Source organism: Gigantopelta aegis, chromosome 12 (assembly GCF_016097555.1).
Source record: "Gigantopelta aegis isolate Gae_Host chromosome 12, Gae_host_genome, whole genome shotgun sequence".
Classification (NCBI taxonomy): Eukaryota; Metazoa; Mollusca; class Gastropoda; order Neomphalida; family Peltospiridae; genus Gigantopelta; species Gigantopelta aegis.
Window position 1 is genome coordinate 1,779,572 of NC_054710.1, and position 24,848 is coordinate 1,804,419.

The following is a 24,848-nucleotide window of genomic DNA, read 5'->3' on the forward strand; positions in this document are numbered from 1 at the left end:
CCCACACCCCCACCCCACCCCACCCCACTCCACCCTGCGATAAGCATTGATTAACCCTTAATGAATTGTAAGTGTCTTAATGGTTGCCGAGGGGTCAAGCGCTCCGTATGTGAATAAGTGTCAGAATTACTAAATGTCTGACATCCTATAGCCGATGATTAATCGATGTGCTCTAGTGGTGTCGTTAAACAAAATAACATAATAATTTCACTCCGTTTGTCCCATTTCCTTCCTCTTTGTTTTGTCACCTTCGGGGCGAACGTAACCCAGTAGTAAAGAGGTCACCTGATGTGCGGTCGGTCTAGGATCGATCCTCATTTGGGCTATATCTCGTTTTAGCCAGTGCACCACGACTGGTATACCAAAGGCCGTGGTATGTGCTCTCCTGTCTGTGGGATTGTGTATATAAAAGATACCTTGCTGCATTACGAAAAATGTAGCGTGTTTTCCTCTGTTGACTACCAAATGTTTGACACAAAATAATCGATGATTAATTAATCAATGTGCTCTAGTGGTGTTGTTAGGAGGCGGTCTCGCGGTTCAACTTATACTAACGACTTTTCCAGAGGATTACTTTAACTAAATATAGATGCATGGTGATGACCTAGATGTCAAACCTTTTACCCACTAACATAAACACAGTGTGTACTTTCAGTTGTCAATTAATTATTCCAGTCATTTAAAAATTGAATTTAATTAGATTCCAATCAATCAATCCACCAAGCGGTTCAGTGAGATTAATCAATCATTAACACTTCCGCTCAATCATCGATTTGGTCGTGTATTATTTCGTTACTTCAATTGTCCGTTCGTTCATTTAATCATTCGTTCATTCGTTAATTAATTTGTTCGTTCATTTATTCATTGATTCATTCGTTAGTTAGTTCATTCATTCATTCATTCATTCATTTACTCATTACTCGTTAATTCATTCATTTATTTATTCTTTCGTTAATTCATTTGTTCGCTCGTTCATTTAATGATTCGTTATGTCGTTAATTTATCTGTTCATTCATTCAGTGATAGAAATAAGCAGAATTTTCCACTGGTCTTCCGGACATGTACATCTACACATCTACTTGTCCATCAATATTTTTAATTAATTAATTCATTCATTTATTATTTATTCATTCATTCATTCATTCATTCATTCATTCATTCATTCATTCATTGACTCATTGTCCGTTAACTCAATCATTTCATTTGTTCGCTAGTTCAGTTATTATTTCGTTCCTTCGTTAATTGGTTCGTGCATTCATCCATTCAACCATGCATTCATTCGTTTACTTTCAGCTTCTTCCATTCTTCGTTCTGGACATCCTCGGTCATCTGCCCGGTCTCCCCGGTCTGTTTGTGGCGTCTCTGTTCAGTGGAGCTCTTAGGTAAAATGTTGGATATACACCTGTCTCTATCATTATCTATGTGTCAGTCTCTGTCTCCCTATATCCTGTATCTGTGTCTCTATCTGTCTCTGTGTCTCTCTATATATGTCTCCCTGGTCTGTTTGTGGCGTCTCTATTCAGTGGAGCTCTCAGGTAAAACATCAAATATACACCTGTCTCTGTCTCTATACGTGTCATTGTCTCTATATATGTCTCTATATTTGTCTCTTCTCTATATCTGTCTCTGCCTCTATACCTTTATCTGTGTCTCTATACCTTTCTCTGTGTATCTGTGGCTGTCTCTGTGTCTCTATATCTGTCTCTGTGTCTCTATATCTATCTCTCTATATCTGTCTCTCTGTCTCTATATCTGTCTCTGCATATCTGCCTCCGTCTCTCTATAGTTGTCGCGGTGTCTCTATATATGTCCCTATGTCTCTATATCTGTCTGTTTCTTTGCATCTGCCTCTGTGTCTCTACGTCTGTGGCGTTTGTATTCAGCGTTGCTCTAAGGTAAGACACTGAACATTATTGAAAAGGGGGATCATACTGATGGGTTTCTCCATGTAGTGTGCGTATTATTTGGTGGTTATTTGGTAAAATATTTGTTATTGGCGAAGTAGTTGTCAAAAATAGGATTATTGTTGTATTAGAGCGGGAATCTGTGTCTACCGCGTGGTAGTCAGCATTTCGTGTTTTCGCTATAGAATAACCTCTGACTGGGACAGTGATCCTAACCGTACACATATCCAACAAGCTCTCGAACGGCAGCGTATTCGGGCTACGTCTTCACAGTGAAAGACATTGGATTAATCTGACAGCAGTTTTATTCTTTCAAACTGTATAAACACTGCACTTCCTTCAGACATGTTACGTCATTAACAACGCAACTGCCACGTCAGTTACGGAGTTTTTAAACAGATAGAAGCATGGGCGTCAATCCGGCTTTAAAAGTGGGGGGACGTGTTAGTGTTTGTGTGTGCGTGCGTGTGTGATAAAGGAATGTCAATGAAAATAATAAAGCTACACATTAGTGGTTAAATGTTTTATTTGTTTGTTTTTGTTTGTTTGTTGTTGTTGTTGCTGTTGTTGTTTTTGTTGTTGGTGGTGATGGTGTTTTTGCTGGTGGTGGTGGTGTTTTTGCTAAACGAAAAAGTGTGTGTGGGGGGGGGGGGAGGAGGGGACACTTATATAGGTTGTCCCCCAGCGTTGACAAGTGAGGGGGACGCGTCCCCCTGTCCCCCACCGATCGACGCTCATGGATTGAAGAAACAGCCATGTATAAACTTACGTGTTCACTCTTGTATCTTTTAGTTTACTGGGTGTATGCTGTCACCCCAGCAACTCACAGGAGACGGGAGATGATTCACGTGGTACATTCAGTCCCGGGGAAGGGTGTGTGCACCCCAGCACCAGCCTCTGAACCCCACCCCATCCCCTGTTGTCATAAAATGTTTGTTTACAATTTCAGTTCTGTATCATCCATGCTTAATTCATTAGCCGCTGTGACTTGGGAGGATTTCCTCAAAATCCGCTACTCACATATATCAGACTCGAAGGCAACGGCAATTACCAAGGTGTTAGGTAAGTCGAGTTGAAATGCTGTTCGTTACATTTCTCGTTCCAGTCAGTGCACCACGACTGGTATATCAACACATTTTATTTACAGTTATTTGACGTCAGACATATGGTTAAGGACCACACATATATTGAGAGAGGAAACCCGCAGTCGCCACTTCATGGGCTACCTTTTTCGATTAGCAGCTAGGGATCTTTTATATGCACCATCCCACAGACATGATAGTACATACCACGGCCTTTTTACACCAGTTGTGGAGCACTGGCTGGAACGAGAAATAACCCAATGGGTCCACCGACGGGGATCGATCCTAGACCGACCGCGCTTCGAGCGAACGCTCTACCACTGGGCTACGTCCCGCCCGGAGCCTGTGGATGGTGCATATAAAAGATCCATTCCTACTAATGGAAACATATGGCGGGTTTCCTCTCTAAGACTATGTCTACATTACCACATGTTTGACATCCAATAGCCGATGATTAATAAATCAATGTGTTCTAGTGGCGTCGTTAAATAAAACAAACTTTAACTTTTTGATCAGCAGCAAGGTATTTTTTTTTTCCCACAGACGCATATTGCATACCCTGTAGAAGGAGAAATAACCCAACTGCCCCAGTAACGGGAATCGACGGCGCATCGAGCTAGCGCTTTACCACTGAACTATGTCTAGCCTGAGTACTCTGACGGTAAGAGAGCTAGACTGACATGTCATCAGTTACCAACGCGTTCTGACCGTCAGAGACCAATCTATATACATTCTGCGCGATCGCTGCCTACCAGTCCCGCCTGTTACCAGCTACGGTTGGACTGCTGGTGCTCCCTTGCACCTACCAGTGCAGGCGGTCCCTACTTCACCTCCCCAACTTTTCCTGTCTACGACAGGCGGGCGCTACAACAGCTTGCTCTGAATGTGCACGTTAACCCCTTTGGCAGTTGGCCTACTAAACAGTTAGTCAAAGATTTCCGCTCTAATACGATATGTTTCACGTTACATACATGTACATCCATAATGTTCCAGTTCCCTGACAACACGTTTCACATATTAATCACTAATACGCATACTACAAGACGAAACCCATCAGCAACTACGTATTTGACAGGAACATTATTACAAGTGGGTGCTATCAGGTTTCTTCCTGTAGTGTGTGTGCATTAGTGATTAATATGTGAAATTTGTTCAATCAAGTTTTCATAAATGATTGATGTAAAGGTATTTGACGTCAAACAGAGGATTGTTGTTTATTAGAGCATAAATGTTTGACTACTGTTTGGTAGGCAGCGATTTCGCAATATTAATATAGACTGGTCTTTGGCGGTTTGAGAGCGATATAACTGTCCAAATGTCCGTCTAGCTCTCTCTCCGTCAGAGTACTTTTACAATGTTCCCCTCTCACATAATATTGTTTTAATTACTTTTTATTTTCTTCTTTATTTTAGCTTTGTGTTACGGATGTGTGGGAGTGGGTTTGGCCTTTCTAGTGGCGCAGCTTGGTGGGACAGTTTTACAGGTACGAAAGTAAAAGTCTAGGGGACGAATTCACGAAGTCTGTGTATGTTAAGTATTGTAAATGAATGCATATTTAAGATACAGTAGCTAGCGACTATTTGGTTGTCGACGATTGCCGAAATATTACACACAGTCATCTCTAGCGTTATTCTCACATATAATAGAATAACGCTACAGGACACTCGAGCTATAATATGAGTTAATATAAAACATGACGGTTTTGATATTAATGAGAATTAAGCCAATTTTCTATTAAATGTAATGTTGAAATAAACTATGCTAATAATATTAAATAGCTCTTTCATTTTAAAGAGACATACCCTACTTTTTAAACACTAAGGCATATGTTTTACTATTACTAGCTGTTTTTGATAACTAAAATCATACTTTATTTACATTTTATGGTTTAGATTATCAATTTCCGTACATTCGAAGTGTTTTTGGTCATCCTGTTTTTTTTAATATAACAAAATATATTTCTCATATTTTTTAAAATTAGAAGTAACAGTTATGGAGTCGAGTTTTAGTCTATTTTTAGAGGGTATTTCACCATTTCAAAGTCACAGACTCGTGTTTCACTCAACTGTAACTGTATCCAATGTGTTACAGCTTTGTAGATTAAATAAACTTAGTGTTAATTTTCACGCGTTGAAACTAGGGTATGTCCCTTTAAGTTGCCAGTATCAATATCCCCTACTTTTTGTGATCATTATATAAATACAGCGTAGGGATAAATAATAATTTGTTGCCGCAAATTGGACAAATGGAGGTAATTCTTGAGGTACACGGGTTATGCACAGCTCCGCCTGCGTATAACTTTGCACTGACTAAATATTGAATTAAACTGGTATTATATTTACCTAAATTAGTTCTTGTAAATTATTTCCACCAGTTATGGATTTGTCCACTGTTTAAAGACGTTGTTTGGTTTGTTTGTTTCTCTGTCTGTCTCGCAATATGTATGTCTGTCTCTTTTAATCATAATATGTGTGAGCTTGGTAAAGCGTCCGCTCGATACACGGTCGGTCTGGGATCGATCCCCGTCGGTGGGCCCATTGGGCTAATTCTCGTTCCAGCCAGTGCACCACGACTGGTATATATCAAAGACCGTGGTATGTACTACCCTGTCTGTGGGATGGTGCATATAAAATACCCCTTGTTGCTAATTGAAAAGAGTAGCCCATGAAGTGGCGACGGCGGGTTTCCTCTTTCAATATATGTTTGGTCCCTAACCATGTCTGACGCCATATAACCGAAAATAAAATGTGTTGAGTGCGTCGTTAAATAGAAAAGTAATATTGTGTTTCTGTCTGTTCTTTATTTAAAACTCATATGAAGCATCCTAATATAAGTCTTATTTTATTTTATTTTATTTGTTTATATATTTGTTTATATGTTTATTTATTTGTACATGTTTACTTATGTACTTATATTTATTTAATTATTAGTTTGATTGTTTTTATTTATATATGTTTCCATTGTGCAATGCAGGCCTCATTGACGTTAAATGGAGCGATCGGAGCTCCACTAGTGGGGATTTTCATCCTTGGAGCTTTCTTTACCAGCACCAACTGGATCGTGAGTTGAAATCTTTAGTCTATTTTACATTTTAATGTGCTTGTCCATTGATGTGTATGTTCAGGTATTGTCATCAGAAAACACGTGCTGATGTGTATGTTCAGGTATTGTCATCAGAAAACACGTGCATGTTTTATTTTATAATGTTAACAGCTTGGAGATTATGATTATTACAGTGAACGATGGTGGTGATGAAGAAGACGACGACGACGATTATGATGATGATGATGATGTTCAATATACATGATAATAGTGATGATGATGGTGATGATAATGATGATGATAATGAGTATTATGATAATGGTGATGATGGTGATGTTGATAGATGATAATAATAATAATAATAATAATAATGGTGACAGTGATGGTGCTGATGATGGTGAAAATGGTGACGATGATGGTGATGATGACAAATGATGACAAGAATGGTGATAGATGATTGTGGTGATGATGAAGCTACTGCTACTGCTGATGGTCATGATGATGTTGATGATGTTGATGTTGATGATGATGATGATGGTGACGATGGTGATGATGATGTTGATGGTGATGATGATGTTGATGATGATGGTGGTGATGATGTTGATGGTGATGATGATGATGATGGTGATGATGATGATGATCATGATCATATTTCAGGGCACACTGGTAGGTGGGGTGTGCGGTCTGGCGTTTGCCTTGTGGTTGAGTGTGGGCGCCTACCTGACAACACCGCTCGACTTTAAACTCCCCACTTCAACAGACGGGTGCAACGTCACCGCAAACATATCTGTCACCATGGCAACAATGATGAGCACCATGGCAACGAATATGACGACAACAACACTGTCACCAAGTGATCCAGCAAGATTGTGAGTGTTTGTGTTCTAAACCATTTTGTTTTAAAGTGTTTATATTTATATACGGTACTTCCGAACAACCGTCACTAAAAAGTGAGAAAACAATGACCAAAAATATCATCCCAGAACAAAGCAATTTGTTTATTAACGGTATTAAATAAACCACTACCACCAGCAGCTGCAGCAGCAACAACAAAAACAACAACAAAAAGAAATTCACAATGCACAAAGCAAACAAACAATACAACCCAAAACATTCAAATACACAAACGCATGCACACGTGCGAGTGCGCGCGCACACACACATACACACGCACGCACGCACGCGCGCACTCCCCTTCCCCCGAGAAAAAAAAAAAAAAAAACCCCACAAAAACAAACGGATAGAACAAGAAAAGAAAAGCACCATCCAGGAGTTATTTTAAGTTAGAGTCTACACTCAAATCTCTAATGACGTCACACGCATGCAATTTATCTATTAGTCCTGAGTTTTGCCTCTAAAGGCGTTATAAGCACGGGGCCTGGTTCCCTTAAAATGTGTAACACGTTAAAGAACGTCGTAAACGGTTGCAGACAGATGCAAATATCATAACCCCATACGACTCTACTTCCCCGATCCGTTGGAGTTCGCTTCTAACTATGTTGCCATAAACATTGTCTGCGATGTCTGTCGCCTGTTGCAGATTTTGCATGGAACCATGCTTTATTATTTCATAGATGATGAAAACCATATTATATTTTTGTCAACGCCACTGAACTACATTACATTACTGCCCCACACCCACCCACCGCCATTACAAACTCCTAGATTCCAGCCTGATTCGGTTTGTTAGTTTGTTGTTGTGTTTTCTTGTTTTTTATATTTGTTAGTTTTAAATGTAGTCGTTTTGTATTGTTTTGGGGGGAAGGGTTCTTTGGGGATTTATGCCGTCATCTGCGTGACCAGGAATGTGTTGTTGTGTCATGGAACGACACATTAACTTAAACGATGGTCGGGGACAAAGAGGTGAGATGGGGTGGGGGATGTCGACATGCCTGCTTCCTCTCTGGCTACGCCTGTTTTTTGCCAGTTTATTGTTTTCTGTTTTTCAGACACGGTTTAGAAAAGTTGTATGGTTTGTCGTACCTCTGGTTCAGCGCGCTGGGGATCCTCACCACCGTCTTCGTCGGTCTGTTCGTCAGTTACGCCACAGGTAGGTTGTTAAACGTTTGTTTCGTTTAACTACACAACTAGAGCACATTGATTTATTAATCATCGGCTACTGAATGTCAAACATTTGATAATTCTGACATATTGTAGTCTTAGAGAGGAAACACGCTACTCTTTTCCAATAAGTAGCAAGGGATCTTTTATATGCACCATCCCACAGACAGGAGAGCAAATACCACAGTCTTTGATATACCAGTCGCAGTGCACTGGTAGGAACGAGAAATAGCCCAATGGGGATCGATCCCTAACCGACCGCGCATCAAGCGAACGAGCTACCACTGGGCTACGTCCCGCTCCAGGGAGATTGTAACCAATCAGAAGGACAAAACCGTCATCTGTGATCAAACCGTATCTCTGCACAATGCAGAGTCAAATGGGTATTTCATGAGTTTAACTAGTGTCTCGTCTATAGGACGTTAGTGTTTGTTTTGTTTAACGACACAACTAGAGCACGGTGGTGTGATGATGTATTGTTATAAATATATGATAACTATAACTGATATTTTTTTTACCTTAATAATGTAAAGGTTTTCTTAATTATTTAAATGTTATGTTCTACAAAAGAAATTTTAAAACAAGGGCGTTTCGGCCCTTATTATTCATTAAAGGGGTTGGTAGACCTTATTGATTTAAGAAAATGAGGGAAACACTGGACTTATAAACTTACAAGAGGTGGATCTAAGAGTGGGCGGCATCCTCCCACCCATATAGCCATATAGCCAAGAGCATCGTTTTTGATCGTTTTTAATTTTTGGTTTTTGTTTTCTCTGAATCATTGGATATATACCAAATGATGTGTTGTGGATGTCGTTTGAGCGATTTTTTAAAATATAAAGATGAGGTGTGAACTGGAGCAAATAATAATACACCTCCCATCATTGTTGTTTTCATTTCAATTTCCATTTGTTCTAGGAGCTACAGATCCAAAAGATGTCGACGATAACTTACAACTCAAGTTATTTCAACGGTTTTTCTCCTGTCTCTGCTTCCCGCCATCTCTCGATGAAAAGGAGATACAGATGGAGAAGGTGAGTCCATTCCAAGTCGGGGGGGGGGGGGGGGGGGGGGGGGTGTAAACAGGTGGTTTAAAAACACTGGAAAGTTCTCGGTCTGACTAGGAAAGATGAAGTTTGTTTTGTTTAACGACACCACTAGAACATATCTATTTATCAATTACCGGCTACTGGATGTCAGATATTTGGTAATATTGTCATAGTCTAAGAGAGGAAACCCGTTATTGTTTTCCATTAGTAGCAAGAGATTTTTTATATGCACCATCCCACAGACAGGGTAGCATATACCACGGACTTTGATATGCCAGTCGTGATAAAATGGCTTGACCGAGAATAGCCCAATGGACCCACCGACGGAGACCGACCACGCATCAATTGAGCGCTTTACCACTGAGTTACGTCCTGTCTCTATGGATCTTTTATATACACGTTCACGTATACAAATACATACCACGGTTTTTACCACTGGGTTACGTCCCTCCCCCTGTTAAATGTGTACCTTTGACATGCCTATATGTTACTTTTCAACGTAGTCCCCTTCAGGACATCTTTGCGAGTCAATATATCATACCGTACTGCATTACCAGACGAATGGAATGGTACCTTGGCCTTAGAAGACGTCTGAGATCCATATACTTCTGCAAGATGTCTACTTCACTGTCTAGTCAACTTCTGCAAGATGTCTACTTCACTGTCTAGTCAATTTCTGCAAGATGTCTACTTCACTGGCTAGTCAACTTCTGCAAGATGTCTACTTCACTGGCTAGTCAACTTCTGCAAGATGTCTACTTCACTGTCTAGTCAACTTCTGCAAGATGTCTACTTCACTGTCTAGGCAACTTCTGCAAGATGTCTACTTCACTGGCTAGGCAACTTCTGCAAGATGTCTACTTCACTGGCTAGTCAACTTCTGCAAGATGTCTACTTCACTGTCTAGTCAACTTCTGCAAGATGTCTACTTCACTGGCTAGGCAACTTCTGCAAGATGTCTACTTCACTGGCAACTTCTGCAAGATGTCTACTTCACTGTCTAGGCACCGGGTGATTAAACCGTCTGTTTTGCATGACAAGTGCGTGTGCAGGAAATTGTGCACGGGGTGTGTGTATGTGTGTGGGGGTATAAACTGGCGAGCGATGTTTTAGGTGGATCGGTTCATACTCCCAAAGAAAATACTTTTAAACAAAAAAGATGAATTCGCTTGCAGTGGGAAGCTGACCCTCACATTACCCCTCTGCACATGCGCTAGCGTGGTCCTTTACTAGATATATGTCGAAAACGTTTGAATCACTCCTCGTTACTTAGCATTCCGTGTTTGATATATCACGCTCTGCACATCCGCGTATGCATTCATACGTCTGTTTGTTGTAGAAAATGTCTGTTATCTATATTGTCACACAATATAAAAGTGGCATTCATCCTACAGACGGAGTGGGAACCATATAGCAGGGTTAAGGCCAGCTTTCCTCTGTAGACAAAGCCCCTGACAGTGAGCTATGACTGAAGGCACTCACGACTATCAAAACGTCCTTTGGAATGAGTCTTGTGCAGTGTTAAATAATTAATATGTATGCTGAGGTTTCTCTCATACATGATGATGATGATGATGATGATGTTACTGATGATGTTGATGATGTTGTTGATGATGATGATGATGGTAGTGTTGATGATGATGATGATGATGATGATGTTGATGATGATGATTGATCATGATGATCATGGTGATGGTGACAATGTTACATTCTGACTATAGATTGTTTTAAACATATTTTTTAACAGGTAAAAAAGGATCTGGAAAAAGAAACGAGTTTTACAACGTTAGGGTTACACATGTACTATCATACATATAATCTACACTCCCCGTTCATTACTATAGGTAATATGTGGGGGTGTGTGTGTACTATCATACATATAATCTACACTCCCCGTTCATTACTGTAGACGTAATATATACACTTTTACTATCATCATTACTGTAGACGTAATATATACACATGTACTATCATACATATAATCTACACTCCCCGTTCATTACTATAGACTGTACTATCATACATAATCTACACTCCCCGTTCATTATATACACATGTACTATCATACATAATCTACACTCCCCGTTCATTACTATAGACGTAATATATACACATTTACTATCATACATTACACTCCCCGTTATACATACATATCATAATCTACACTCCCCGTTCATTACTATAGATGTAATATATACACATTACTATCATACATATAATCTACACTCCCCGTTCATTACTATAGACGTAATATATACACATTTACTATCATACATATAATCTACACTCCCCGTTCATTACTATAGACGTAATATATACACAGTTACTATCATACATATAATCTACACTCCCCGTTCATTACTATAGACGTAATATATACACATGTACTATCATACATATAATCTACACTCCCCGTTCATTACTATAGATGTAATATATACACATGTACTATCATACATATAATCTACACTCCCCGTTCATTACTATAGACGTAATATATACACAGTTACTATCATACATATAATCTACACTCCCCGTTCATTACTATAGACGTAATATATACACATTTACTATCATACATATAATCTACACTCCCCGTTCATTACTATAGACGTAATATATACACATTTACTATCATACATATAATCTACACTCCCCGTTCATTACTATAGATGTAATATATATACACTCCCCGTTCATTACTATAGACGTAATATATACACATGTACTATCATACATATAATCTACACTCCCCGTTCATTACTATAGATGTAATATATACACATGTACTATCATACATATAATCTACACTCCCCGTTCATTACTATAGACGTAATATATACACATGTACTATCATACATATAATCTACACTCCCCGTTCATTACTATAGACGTAATATATACACATGTACTATCATTCATATAATCTACACTCCCCGTTCATTACTATAGATGTAATATATACACATTTACTATCATACATATAATCTACACTCCCCGTTCATTACTATAGACGTAATATATACACAGTTACTATCATACATATAATCTACACTCCCCGTTCATTACTACAGACGTAATATATACACATTTACTATCATACATATAATCTACACTCCCCGTTCATTACTATAGATGTAATATATACACATGTACTATCATACATATAATCTACACTCCCCGTTCATTACTATAGATGTAATATATACACATGTACTATCATACATATAATCTACACTCCCCGTTCATTACTATAGACGTAATATATACACATGTACTATCATACATATAATCTACACTCCCCGTTCATTACTATAGATGTAATATATACACACATAATCTACTATCATACATATAATCTACACTCCCCGTTCATTACTATAGATGTAATATATACACATTTACTATCATACATATAATCTACACTCCCCGTTCATTACTATAGACGTAATATATACACATGTACTATCATACATATAATCTACACTCCCCGTTCATTACTATAGACGTAATATATACACATTTACTATCATACATATAATCTACACTCCCCGTTCATTACTATAGACGTAATATATACACATACATATACTATCATACATATAATCTACACTCCCCGTTCATTACTATAGATGTAATATATACACATGTACTATCATACATATAATCTACACTCCCCGTTCATTACTATAGATGTAATATATACACATGTACTATCATACATATAATCTACACTCCCCGTTCATTACTATAGACGTAATATATACACATGTACTATCATACATATAATCTACACTCCCCGTTCATTACTATAGATGTAATATATACACATGTACTATCATACATATAATCTACACTCCCCGTTCATTACTATAGACGTAATATATACACATTTACTATCATACATATAATCTACACTCCCCGTTCATTACTATAGACGTAATATATACACATGTACTATCATACATATAATCTACACTCCCCGTTCATTACTATAGACGTAATATATACACATTTACTATCATACATATAATCTACACTCCCCGTTCATTACTATAGATGTAATATATACACATTTACTATCATACATATAATCTACACTCCCCGTTCATTACTATAGACGTAATATATACACATGTACTATCATACATATAATCTACACTCCCCGTTCATTACTATAGACGTAATATATACACATGTACTATCATACATATAATCTACACTCCCCGTTCATTACTATAGATGTAATATATACACATACTTACTATCATACATATAATCTACACTCCCCGTTCATTACTATAGACGTAATATATACACATGTACTATCATACATATAATCTACACTCCCCGTTCATTACTATAGACGTAATATATACACATGTACTATCATACATATAATCTACACTCCCCGTTCATTACTATAGATGTAATATATACTCCACAGTTACTATCATACATATAATCTACACTCCCCGTTCATTACTATAGACGTAATATATACACATGTACTATCATACATATAATCTACACTCCCCGTTCATTACTATAGACGTAATATATACACATGTACTATCATACATATAATCTACACTCCCCGTTCATTACTATAGATGTAATATATACACATGTACTATCATACATATAATCTACACTCCCCGTTCATTACTATAGATGTAATATATACACATGTACTATCATACATATAATCTACACTCCCCGTTCATTACTATAGACGTAATATATACACATTTACTATCATACATATAATCTACACTCCCCGTTCATTACTATAGATGTAATATATACACATGTACTATCATACATATAATCTACACTCCCCGTTCATTACTATAGACGTAATATATACACATTTACTATCATACATATAATCTACACTCCCCGTTCATTACTATAGACGTAATATATACACATGTACTATCATACATATAATCTACACTCCCCGTTCATTACTATAGACGTAATATATACACATTTACTATCATACATATAATCTACACTCCCCGTTCATTACTATAGACGTAATATATACACATTTACTATCATACATATAATCTACACTCCCCGTTCATTACTATAGACGTAATATATACACATTTACTATCATACATATAATCTACACTCCCCGTTCATTACTATAGATGTAATATATACACATGTACTATCATACATATAATCTACACTCCCCGTTCATTACTATAGACGTAATATATACACATGTACTATCATACATATAATCTACACTCCCCGTTCATTACTATAGACGTAATATATACACATTTACTATCATACATATAATCTACACTCCCCGTTCATTACTATAGACGTAATATATACACATTTACTATCATACATATAATCTACACTCCCCGTTCATTACTATATACACATGTACTATCATAATATATCTACACACATTATCATACATATAATCTACACTCCCCGTTCATTACTATAGATGTAATATATACACATTTACTATCATACATATAATCTACACTCCCCGTTCATTACTATAGATGTAATATATACACATGTACTATCATACATATAATCTACACTCCCCGTTCATTACTATAGACGTAATATATACACATTGTACTATCATACATATAATCTACACTCCCCGTTCATTACTATAGATGTAATATATACACATTTACTATCATATAATCTACACTCCCCGTTCATTATATACACATGTACTATCTATATAATCTACACTCCCCGTTCATTACTATAGACGTAATATATACACATGTACTATCATACATATAATCTACACTCCCCGTTCATTACTATAGTAATATATACACATGTAATATATACACATGTACTATCATACATATAATCTACACTCCCCGTTCATTACTATAGATGTAATATATACACATGTACTATCATACATATAATCTACACTCCCCGTTCATTACTATAGACGTATATATACACATGTACTATCATACATATAATCTACACTCCCCGTTCATTACTATAGACGTAATATATACACATGTACTATCATACATATAATCTACACTCCCCGTTCATTACTATAGACGTAATATATACACATGTACTATCATACATATAATCTACACTCCCCGTTCATTACTATAGATGTAATATATACACATTTACTATCATACATATAATCTACACTCCCCGTTATACACATTATATACTATATGTACTATCATACATATAATCTACACTCCCCGTTCATTACTATAGACGTAATATATATTACTACACACTATCATACATATAATCTACACTCCCCGTTCATTACTATAGACGTAATATATACACATTTACTATCATACATATAATCTACACTCCCCGTTCATTACTATAGATGTAATATATACACATGTACTATCATACATATAATCTACACTCCCCGTTCATTACTATAGATGTAATATATACACATTTACTATCATACATATAATCTACACTCCCCGTTCATTACTATAGACGTAATATATACACATGTACTATCATACATATAATCTACACTCCCCGTTCATTACTATAGACGTAATATATACACATGTACTATCATACATATAATCTACACTCCCCGTTCATTACATAGTAATATATATGTACTATCATACATATAATATCCCCGTTCACACTATAGATGTAATATACTATCACATATAATCTACATCATAATCTATGTAATATATACACATTACTATCATACATATAATATATACTCCCCGTTCATTACTATAGATGTAATATATACACATACTATCATACATATAATCTACACTCCCCGTTCATTACTATAGACGTAATATATACACATGTACTATCATACATATAATCTACACTCCCCGTTCATTACTATAGACGTAATATATACACATTTACTATCATACATATAATCTACACTCCCCGTTCATTACTATAGATGTAATATATACACATTTACTATCATACATATAATCTACACTCCCCGTTCATTACTATAGATGTAATATATACACATGTACTATCATACATATAATCTACACTCCCCGTTCATTACTATAGATGTAATATATACACATTTACTATCATACATATAATCTACACTCCCCGTTCATTACTATAGACGTAATATATACGTTCATTACTATAGATGTATATATACACATTTACTATCATACATATAATCTACACTCCCCGTTCATTACTATAGATGTAATATATACACATGTACTATCATACATATAATCTACACTCCCCGTTCATTACTATAGAGTAATATATACACGTACTATCATACATATAATCTACACTCCCCGTTCATTACTATAGATGTAACTATACACATGTACTATCATACATATAATCTACACTCCCCGTTCATTACTATAGTAATATATACACATGTACTATCATACATATAATCTACACTCCCCGTTCATTACTATAGATGTAATATATACACATGTACTATCATACATATAATCTACACTCCCCGTTCATTACTATAGACGTAATATATACACATTTACTATCATACATATAATCTACACTCCCCGTTCATTACTATAGATGTAATATATACACATTTACTATCATACATATAATCTACACTCCCCGTTCATTACTATAGATGTAATATATACACATGTACTATCATACATATAATCTACACTCCCCGTTCATTACTATAGATGTAATATATACACATGTACTATCATACATATAATCTACACTCCCCGTTCATTACTATAGATGTAATATATACACATTTACTATCATACATATAATCTACACTCCCCGTTCATTACTATAGACGTAATATATCATTACTATCATACATCTACACCCCGTTCATTACTATAGACGTAATATATACACATACTATCATACATATAATCTACACTCCCCGTTCATTACTATAGATGTAATATATACACATTTACTATCATACATATAATCTACACTCCCCGTTCATTACTATAGACGTAATATATACACATGTACTATCATACATATAATCTACACTCCCCGTTCATTACTATAGATGTAATATATACACATGTACTATCATACATATAATCTACACTCCCCGTTCATTACTATAGACTATACTATCATACATATAATCTACACTCCCCGTTCATTATATATACACATACATTACTATCATACATATAATCTACACTCCCCGTTCATTACTATAGATGTAATATATACACATTTACTATCATACATATAATCTACACTCCCCGTTCATTACTATAGACGTAATACTATATACACTCCCCGTTCATTACTTACTATCATACATATAATCTACACTCCCCGTTCATTACTATAGACGTATATATACACATGTACTATCATACATATAATCTACACTCCCCGTTCATTACTATAGATGTAATATATACACATTTACTATCATACATATAATCTACACTCCCCGTTCATTACTATAGATGTAATATATACACATTTACTATCATACATATAATCTACACTCCCCGTTCATTACTATAGATGTAATATATACACATTTACTATCATACATATAATCTACACTCCCCGTTCATTACTATAGACGTAATATATACACATTTACTATCATACATATAATCTACACTCCCCGTTCATTACTATAGATGTAATATATACACATGTACTATCATACATATAATCTACACTCCCCGTTCATTACTATAGATGTAATATATACACATTTACTATCATACATATAATCTACACTCCCCGTTCATTACTATAGATGTAATATATACACATGTACTATCATACATATAATCTACACACTCCCCGTTCATTACTATAGACGTAATATATACACATGTACTATCATACATATAATCTACACTCCCCGTTCATTACTATAGACGTAATATATACACATTTACTATCATACATATAATCTACACTCCCCGTTCATTACTATAGACGTAATATATACACATACATTACTATCATACATATAATCTACACTCCCCGTTCATTACTATAGATGTAATATATACACATGTTACTATCATACATATAATCTACACTCCCCGTTCATTACTATAGACGTAATATATACACATTTACTATCATACATATAATCTACACTCCCCGTTCATTACTATAGATGTAATATATACACATGTACTATCATACATATAATCTACACTCCCCGTTCATTACTATAGATGTAATATATACACATTACTATCATACATATAATCTACACTCCCCGTTCATTACTATAGACGTAATATATACACAGTACTATCATACATATAATCTACACTCCCCGTTCATTACTATAGATGTAATATATACACATGTACTATCATACATATAATCTACACTCCCCGTTCATTACTATAGATGTAATATATACACATTTACTATCATACATATAATCTACACTCCCCGTTCATTACTATAGACGTAATATATACACATTTACTATCATACATATAATCTACACTCCCCGTTCATTACTATAGATGTAATATATACACATGTACTATCATACATATAATCTACACTCCCCGTTCATTACTATAGATGTAATATATACACATGTACTATCATACATATAATCTACACTCCCCGTTCATTACTATAGATGTAATATATACACATGTACTATCATACATATAATCTACACTCCCCGTTCATTACTATAGATGTAATATATACACATGTACTATCATACATATAATCTACACTCCCCGTTCATTACTATAGATGTAATATATACACATGTACTATCATACATATAATCTACACTCCCCGTTCATTACTATAGATGTAATATATACACATGTACTATCATACATATAATCTACACTCCCCGTTCATTACTATAGACGTAATATATACTCCCCGTTCAGTAATATATACACATTACTATCATACATATAATCTACACTCCCCGTTCATTACTATAGACGTAATATATACACATGTACTATCATACATATAATCTACACTCCCCGTTCATTACTATAGATGTAATATATACACATGTACTATCATACATATAATCTACACTCCCCGTTCATTACTATAGACGTAATATATACACATTTACTATCATACATATAATCTACACTCCCCGTTCATTACTATAGATGTAATATATACACATTTACTATCATACATATAATCTACACTCCCCGTTCATTACTATAGATGTAATATATACACATGTACTATCATACATATAATCTACACTCCCCGTTCATTACTATAGATGTAATATATACACATTTTACTATCATACATATAATCTACACTCCCCGTTCATTACTATAGACGTAATATATACACATGTACTATCATACATATAATCTACACTCCCCGTTCATTACTATAGATGTAATATATACACATGTACTATCATACATATAATCTACACTCCCCGTTCATTACTATAGACGTAATATATACACATTTACTATCATACATATAATCTACACTCCCCGTTCATTACTATAGACGTAATATATACACATGTACTATCATACATATAATCTACACTCCCCGTTCATTACTATAGACGTAATATATACACATTTACTATCATACATATAATCTACACTCCCCGTTCATTACTATAGATGTAATATATACTCCACAATTACTATCATACATATAATCTACACTCCCCGTTCATTACTGTAGACGTAATATATACACATTTACTATCATACATATAATCTACACTCCCCGTTCATTACTATAGACGTAATATATACACATGTACTATCATACATATAATCTACACTCCCCGTTCATTACTATAGATGTAATATATACACATTTACTATCATACATATAATCTACACTCCCCGTTCATTACTATAGATGTAATATATACACATGTACTATCATACATATAATCTACACTCCCCATTCATTACTGTAGTCGTAATATATACACATGTACTATCATACATATAATCTACACTCCCCGTTCATTACTATAGATGAAATATATACACATTTACTATCATACATATAATCTACACTCCCCGTTCATTTCTGTAGACGTAATATATACACATGTACTATCATACATATAATCTACAGTCCCCGTTCATTACTGTAGACGTAATATATACACATGTACTACCATACATATAATCTGCCCATCCCGTTCATTACTGTAGACGTAATATATACACATGTACTATCATACATATAATCTACAGTCCCCGTTCATTACTATAGATGTAATATATACACATGTACTATCATACATATAATCTACACTCCCCGTTCATTACTGTAGACGTAATATATACACATTTACTATCATACATATAATCTACACTCCCCGTTCATTACTATAGATGTAATATATACACATGTACTATCATATATATAATCTACACTCCCCGTTCATTACTATAGATGTAATATATACTTCACAGTTACTATCATACATATAATCTACACTCCCCTTTCATTACTGTAGACGTAATATATACTCCACAGTTACTATCATACATATAATCTACACTCCCCGTTCATTACTATAGACGTAATATATACACATTTACTATCATACATATAATCTACACTCCCCGTTCATTACTATAGACGTAATATATACACATTTACTATCATACATATAATCTACACTCCCCATTCATTACTATAGACGTAATATATACACATTTACTATCATACATATAATCTACACTCCCCGTTCATTACTATAGATGTAATATATACACATGTACTATCATACATATAATCTACACTCCCCATTCATTACTGTAGACGTAATATATACACATGTACTATCATACATATAATCTACACTCCCCATTCATTACTATAGACGTAATATATACACATGTACTATCATACATATAATCTACACTCCCCGTTCATTACTGTAGACGTAATATATACACAGTTACTATCATACATATAATCTACACTCCCCGTTCATTACTATAAATGTAATATATACTCCGCATGTACTATCATACATATAATCTACACTCCCCGTTCATTACTACAGATGTAATATATACTCCGCATTTACTATCATACATATAATCTACACTTCACATTCATTATTATACATATAACTTGCACTACTTATTCATTACTATCACGCCCCCAGCACTACCTATTCAATATTATACGTATAATTTACACTCATTTATTATTATACATATAATCTACTCTACATTCATTATTCTATTCTACCCATAAATTACTATACATATAATGTGTACCCCCCATTCATTATTATACTTATAATCTACACCTCGCATGCATAGATATTGTCACAGTGTTGAACTTCAATTTTATAACAAAACGGATTATATCTTTATTTCTACATGCGCATTAATTAGAATTGGTTAATTGGTAATCTGACGTCTGCCATGGTATTCACTTAGTGACCAGCCAGTCAAACCAATTAGTGTCAAGACCTAATTAAATATGTAACGAGCAATCTGATACAATGCAATTTAATTGTTGCCACGGGTATTGCAGGCGTCTGAACGAGTAACCATGACGACTACATATTACATAGATACGTAATATGCGTCTTATAAATAAGGATAATTTACCCATGAAAGACATTCAGTAATATACATAGAAACTACACTACACATTCATTATTATTATTCCTATAACCTACGTCTATTAGTATACATAGTAATACAATCATATAATATACACCCCAGATTCATTATTATACATATGACATATATATGTGGAATGTTGATTATATATACGTATATATAGTCATAATTCTGGAATGCAGAATACATGTATATTAAAAGGAGAGACCCTAGTTTTTAAACACTAAGACATATGTTTTCAATATTAAAGTCGTTTATCACTGAAATAAAACACTACTTGTATTTTATTGTTTAGATTATCTATTTTCGTACAATCGAAGTGTTTCTGGTCGTTCTCGTGTTTTTAATACCACAAAATGCATTTTTCATATTTTTAAAAACGCACGTGCGACTGAGAAGTAATGGTTATGTAGTCGCATTTTAGTATATTTTTAAGGGTATTTCAACGTCACAGACTCTTGTTTCATTCTGTTTGTATCCAAAATTGTTTCAGATTTGTACATTAACCAAACTTAGTGTCTATTTTTACGGATTGAAATTAGGGTCTAGGTGAAACATATGCCTTAGTGTTTATAAACTAGGGTATGTCCCTTTAATGAATGAATGAATGAATGCTTAACGACACCCCAGCACGAAAAATACATCGGCGATTTGGTGTCAATCTATGGTATATGCAAAAACAATGAATGCAGAGTGTAGGTTGTATGTATAATAAAGAAAAGTGGGCTAATCATGTGAATAATAAAGAATGTGGAGTGTAGATTATATATATTATAGTGAATGTGAAGTGTACATTATTCGTATGATAATGCACTTGGCATGTATATATATATTACATAGGTGTGCAGTAGATGGTACAAAAGTGCTCTAAAAATGACCGAAGTGACAACTATGGTATGCATTACCAGCTAATTGTTGTTGTTGTTGTTTTTTTGTTTGTTTTTTTATGAACGTATGGGTCATGACTATCTCCTGGTTACAATTTACCCAGAATACCTGTGGGAGAACATGGTCAAATTACGTCATCAATATCGCCGCCTCGATTTTGATATTTTTGCATCAAATTCCGATAGAGTCTTCATTCTCTTTAGTTGCTTCACATTTTAAGCGTTTTCTAAGGTTGGAAATGTTGTAACGCCGTGTTTATAAACAACATTTATTAATATCTGAGTATTAATAAATGTTGAAACAGTAGAGGGTCTTTTCAATATGGCTGTCTCCAGGTCAATAATGCTGTCTTCGGGCCAATAATGTTGTCTCCAGGCCAATAATGCTGTTTCTCAGCGATTATGAAGTTAGATTTATTAAATTTAAGAAGTGGCAGCTTGTCTGGTTATAGCTAATACAATGCCTTGATTACAAATAAAAACATTGCTTTATATTATCGATCTAGATAGTTAGTGTCGTATTCTATCCTCACAAGAAATATGCTAGTGTTAATTACACAGTACTTCCATCAGGCTTATTTTATAATATACATCTGGTGCCACATCCACATCAAAATACCATTCCACCCCCACCCCCCTGGAGTAGATGCACTTTATGCATTCTGTCCACTGGTGAACCATATTCCGGTAGAAGAAAACAGAGGTAGTATTATATCCTGTAAAGCTATGGGAAAGAAGCAATAATAGATATTGCTCTTTACCCAGGACGTCACGTGATGTAAAGCATTTAACTGTACCACAGGTAACCCATATTCTCATATTTGCTTTACCCAAGGTAAACAAATGATGGAACTTGCCAATTGGGACGACATATACATTTCTGTCAACAGTGCGCACAAAAGAGTTGGTACAGCCGTTCATAATAACGTCCTGCACATGAATGAAAAGTGTGGTGCCTGATTCATCGTATTCACATGGTGGCATTGTACGAACATGTGCTCGAAGAATAACTGTGGCAGTTAACGTAATGGTGATTTCCTTCTCTTCGTGGCAGTCTACGGTGCCAATCTTGGTAGTGTGGAATACAAAACGTTTCGCTTTATTGGTTGGATCACGTAAATTGTCAGTCCAGTTTCACAGAACCTTGTTTTTACCAGTAACCTGACATTTCATGAGTATGCTAGCTTTTTATATTTACTTTGACCTAAACATAATTATATGTCTGACACTATTGATAGGGTCGTGCTCCATGTTCTCTGTCAGGTGGAGTATCTCGGTATCGCTTGAACCCGGGATACACGGATCCTACAGTGTTTGTCGAGTAATCATTTCCCATGTGGGGTCAAACCTTCGAGAGAAACACATAATTGCACCCGATGCCGACCTCCTTGCGTTGGTATAGGACACGTACAGCATGAACAGCAATCAAAGCATCCACAGGGAAAAAGCAAAGCAAATATTCATGGAAGCAGGCATCCTCGATGAAGTATAATCCCTGACCCTGCCTTTCTTCAGAGGATGTTACATCACTTTACTTTTCTCTCTGCAGAGGATGTTACACCACTTTGCTTGCCTCTCTTCAGAGGATGTTACATCACTTTCCTTGCCTCTCTTCAGAGGATGTTACACCACTCTTCAGATGATGTTACACCACTTTGCTTGCCTCCCTTCAGAGGATGTTACATCACTTTACTTGCCTCTCTTCAGAGGATGTTACACCACTTTGCTTGCCTCTCTTCAGAGGATGTTACACCACTTTGCTTGCCTCTCTTCAGAGGATGTTACACCACTTTGCTTGCCTCTCTTCAGAGGATGTTACATCACTTTACTTGCCTCTCTTCAGAGGATGTTACATCACTTTGCTTTGCTCTCTTCAGAGGATGTTACATCACTTTGCTTGCCTCTCTTCAGAGGATGTTACACCACTTTGCTTGCCTCTCTTCAGAGGATGTTACACCACTTTGCTTGCCTCTCTTCAGAGGATGTTACACCTCTTTGCTTGCCTCCCTTCAGAGGATGTTACACCACTTTGCTTGCCTCTCTTCAGAGGATGTTACACCACTTTACTTGCCTCTCTTCAGAGGATGTTACACCACTTTGCTTGCCTCTCTTCAGAGGATGTTACACCACTTTGCTTGCCTCCATTCAGAGGATGTTACACCACTTTGCTTGCCTCTCTTCAGAGGATGTTACACCACTTTGC

The 24,848-nt window shown here is 35.5% G+C and overlaps 1 protein-coding gene across 1 annotated transcript in view; it reads left to right on the forward strand.

The window, feature by feature from the left end:
- LOC121386559 (sodium-coupled monocarboxylate transporter 1-like) overlaps nt 1–24,047 on the forward strand; it is a 42,203-nt gene extending 18,156 nt beyond the window's left edge. Inside the window, exons 9-17 of the mRNA XM_041517502.1 lie at nt 1,294–1,382; nt 2,854–2,966; nt 4,399–4,469; nt 5,960–6,046; nt 6,686–6,897; nt 7,978–8,078; nt 9,008–9,123; nt 10,886–10,923; nt 23,909–24,047. Coding sequence (XP_041373436.1) covers nt 1,294–1,382; nt 2,854–2,966; nt 4,399–4,469; nt 5,960–6,046; nt 6,686–6,897; nt 7,978–8,078; nt 9,008–9,123; nt 10,886–10,923; nt 23,909–24,047 — 966 coding nt within the window. The remainder of the gene's footprint in view (nt 1–1,293; nt 1,383–2,853; nt 2,967–4,398; nt 4,470–5,959; nt 6,047–6,685; nt 6,898–7,977; nt 8,079–9,007; nt 9,124–10,885; nt 10,924–23,908) is intronic.
- The last annotated feature ends 801 nt before the right edge of the window (nt 24,048–24,848 follow it).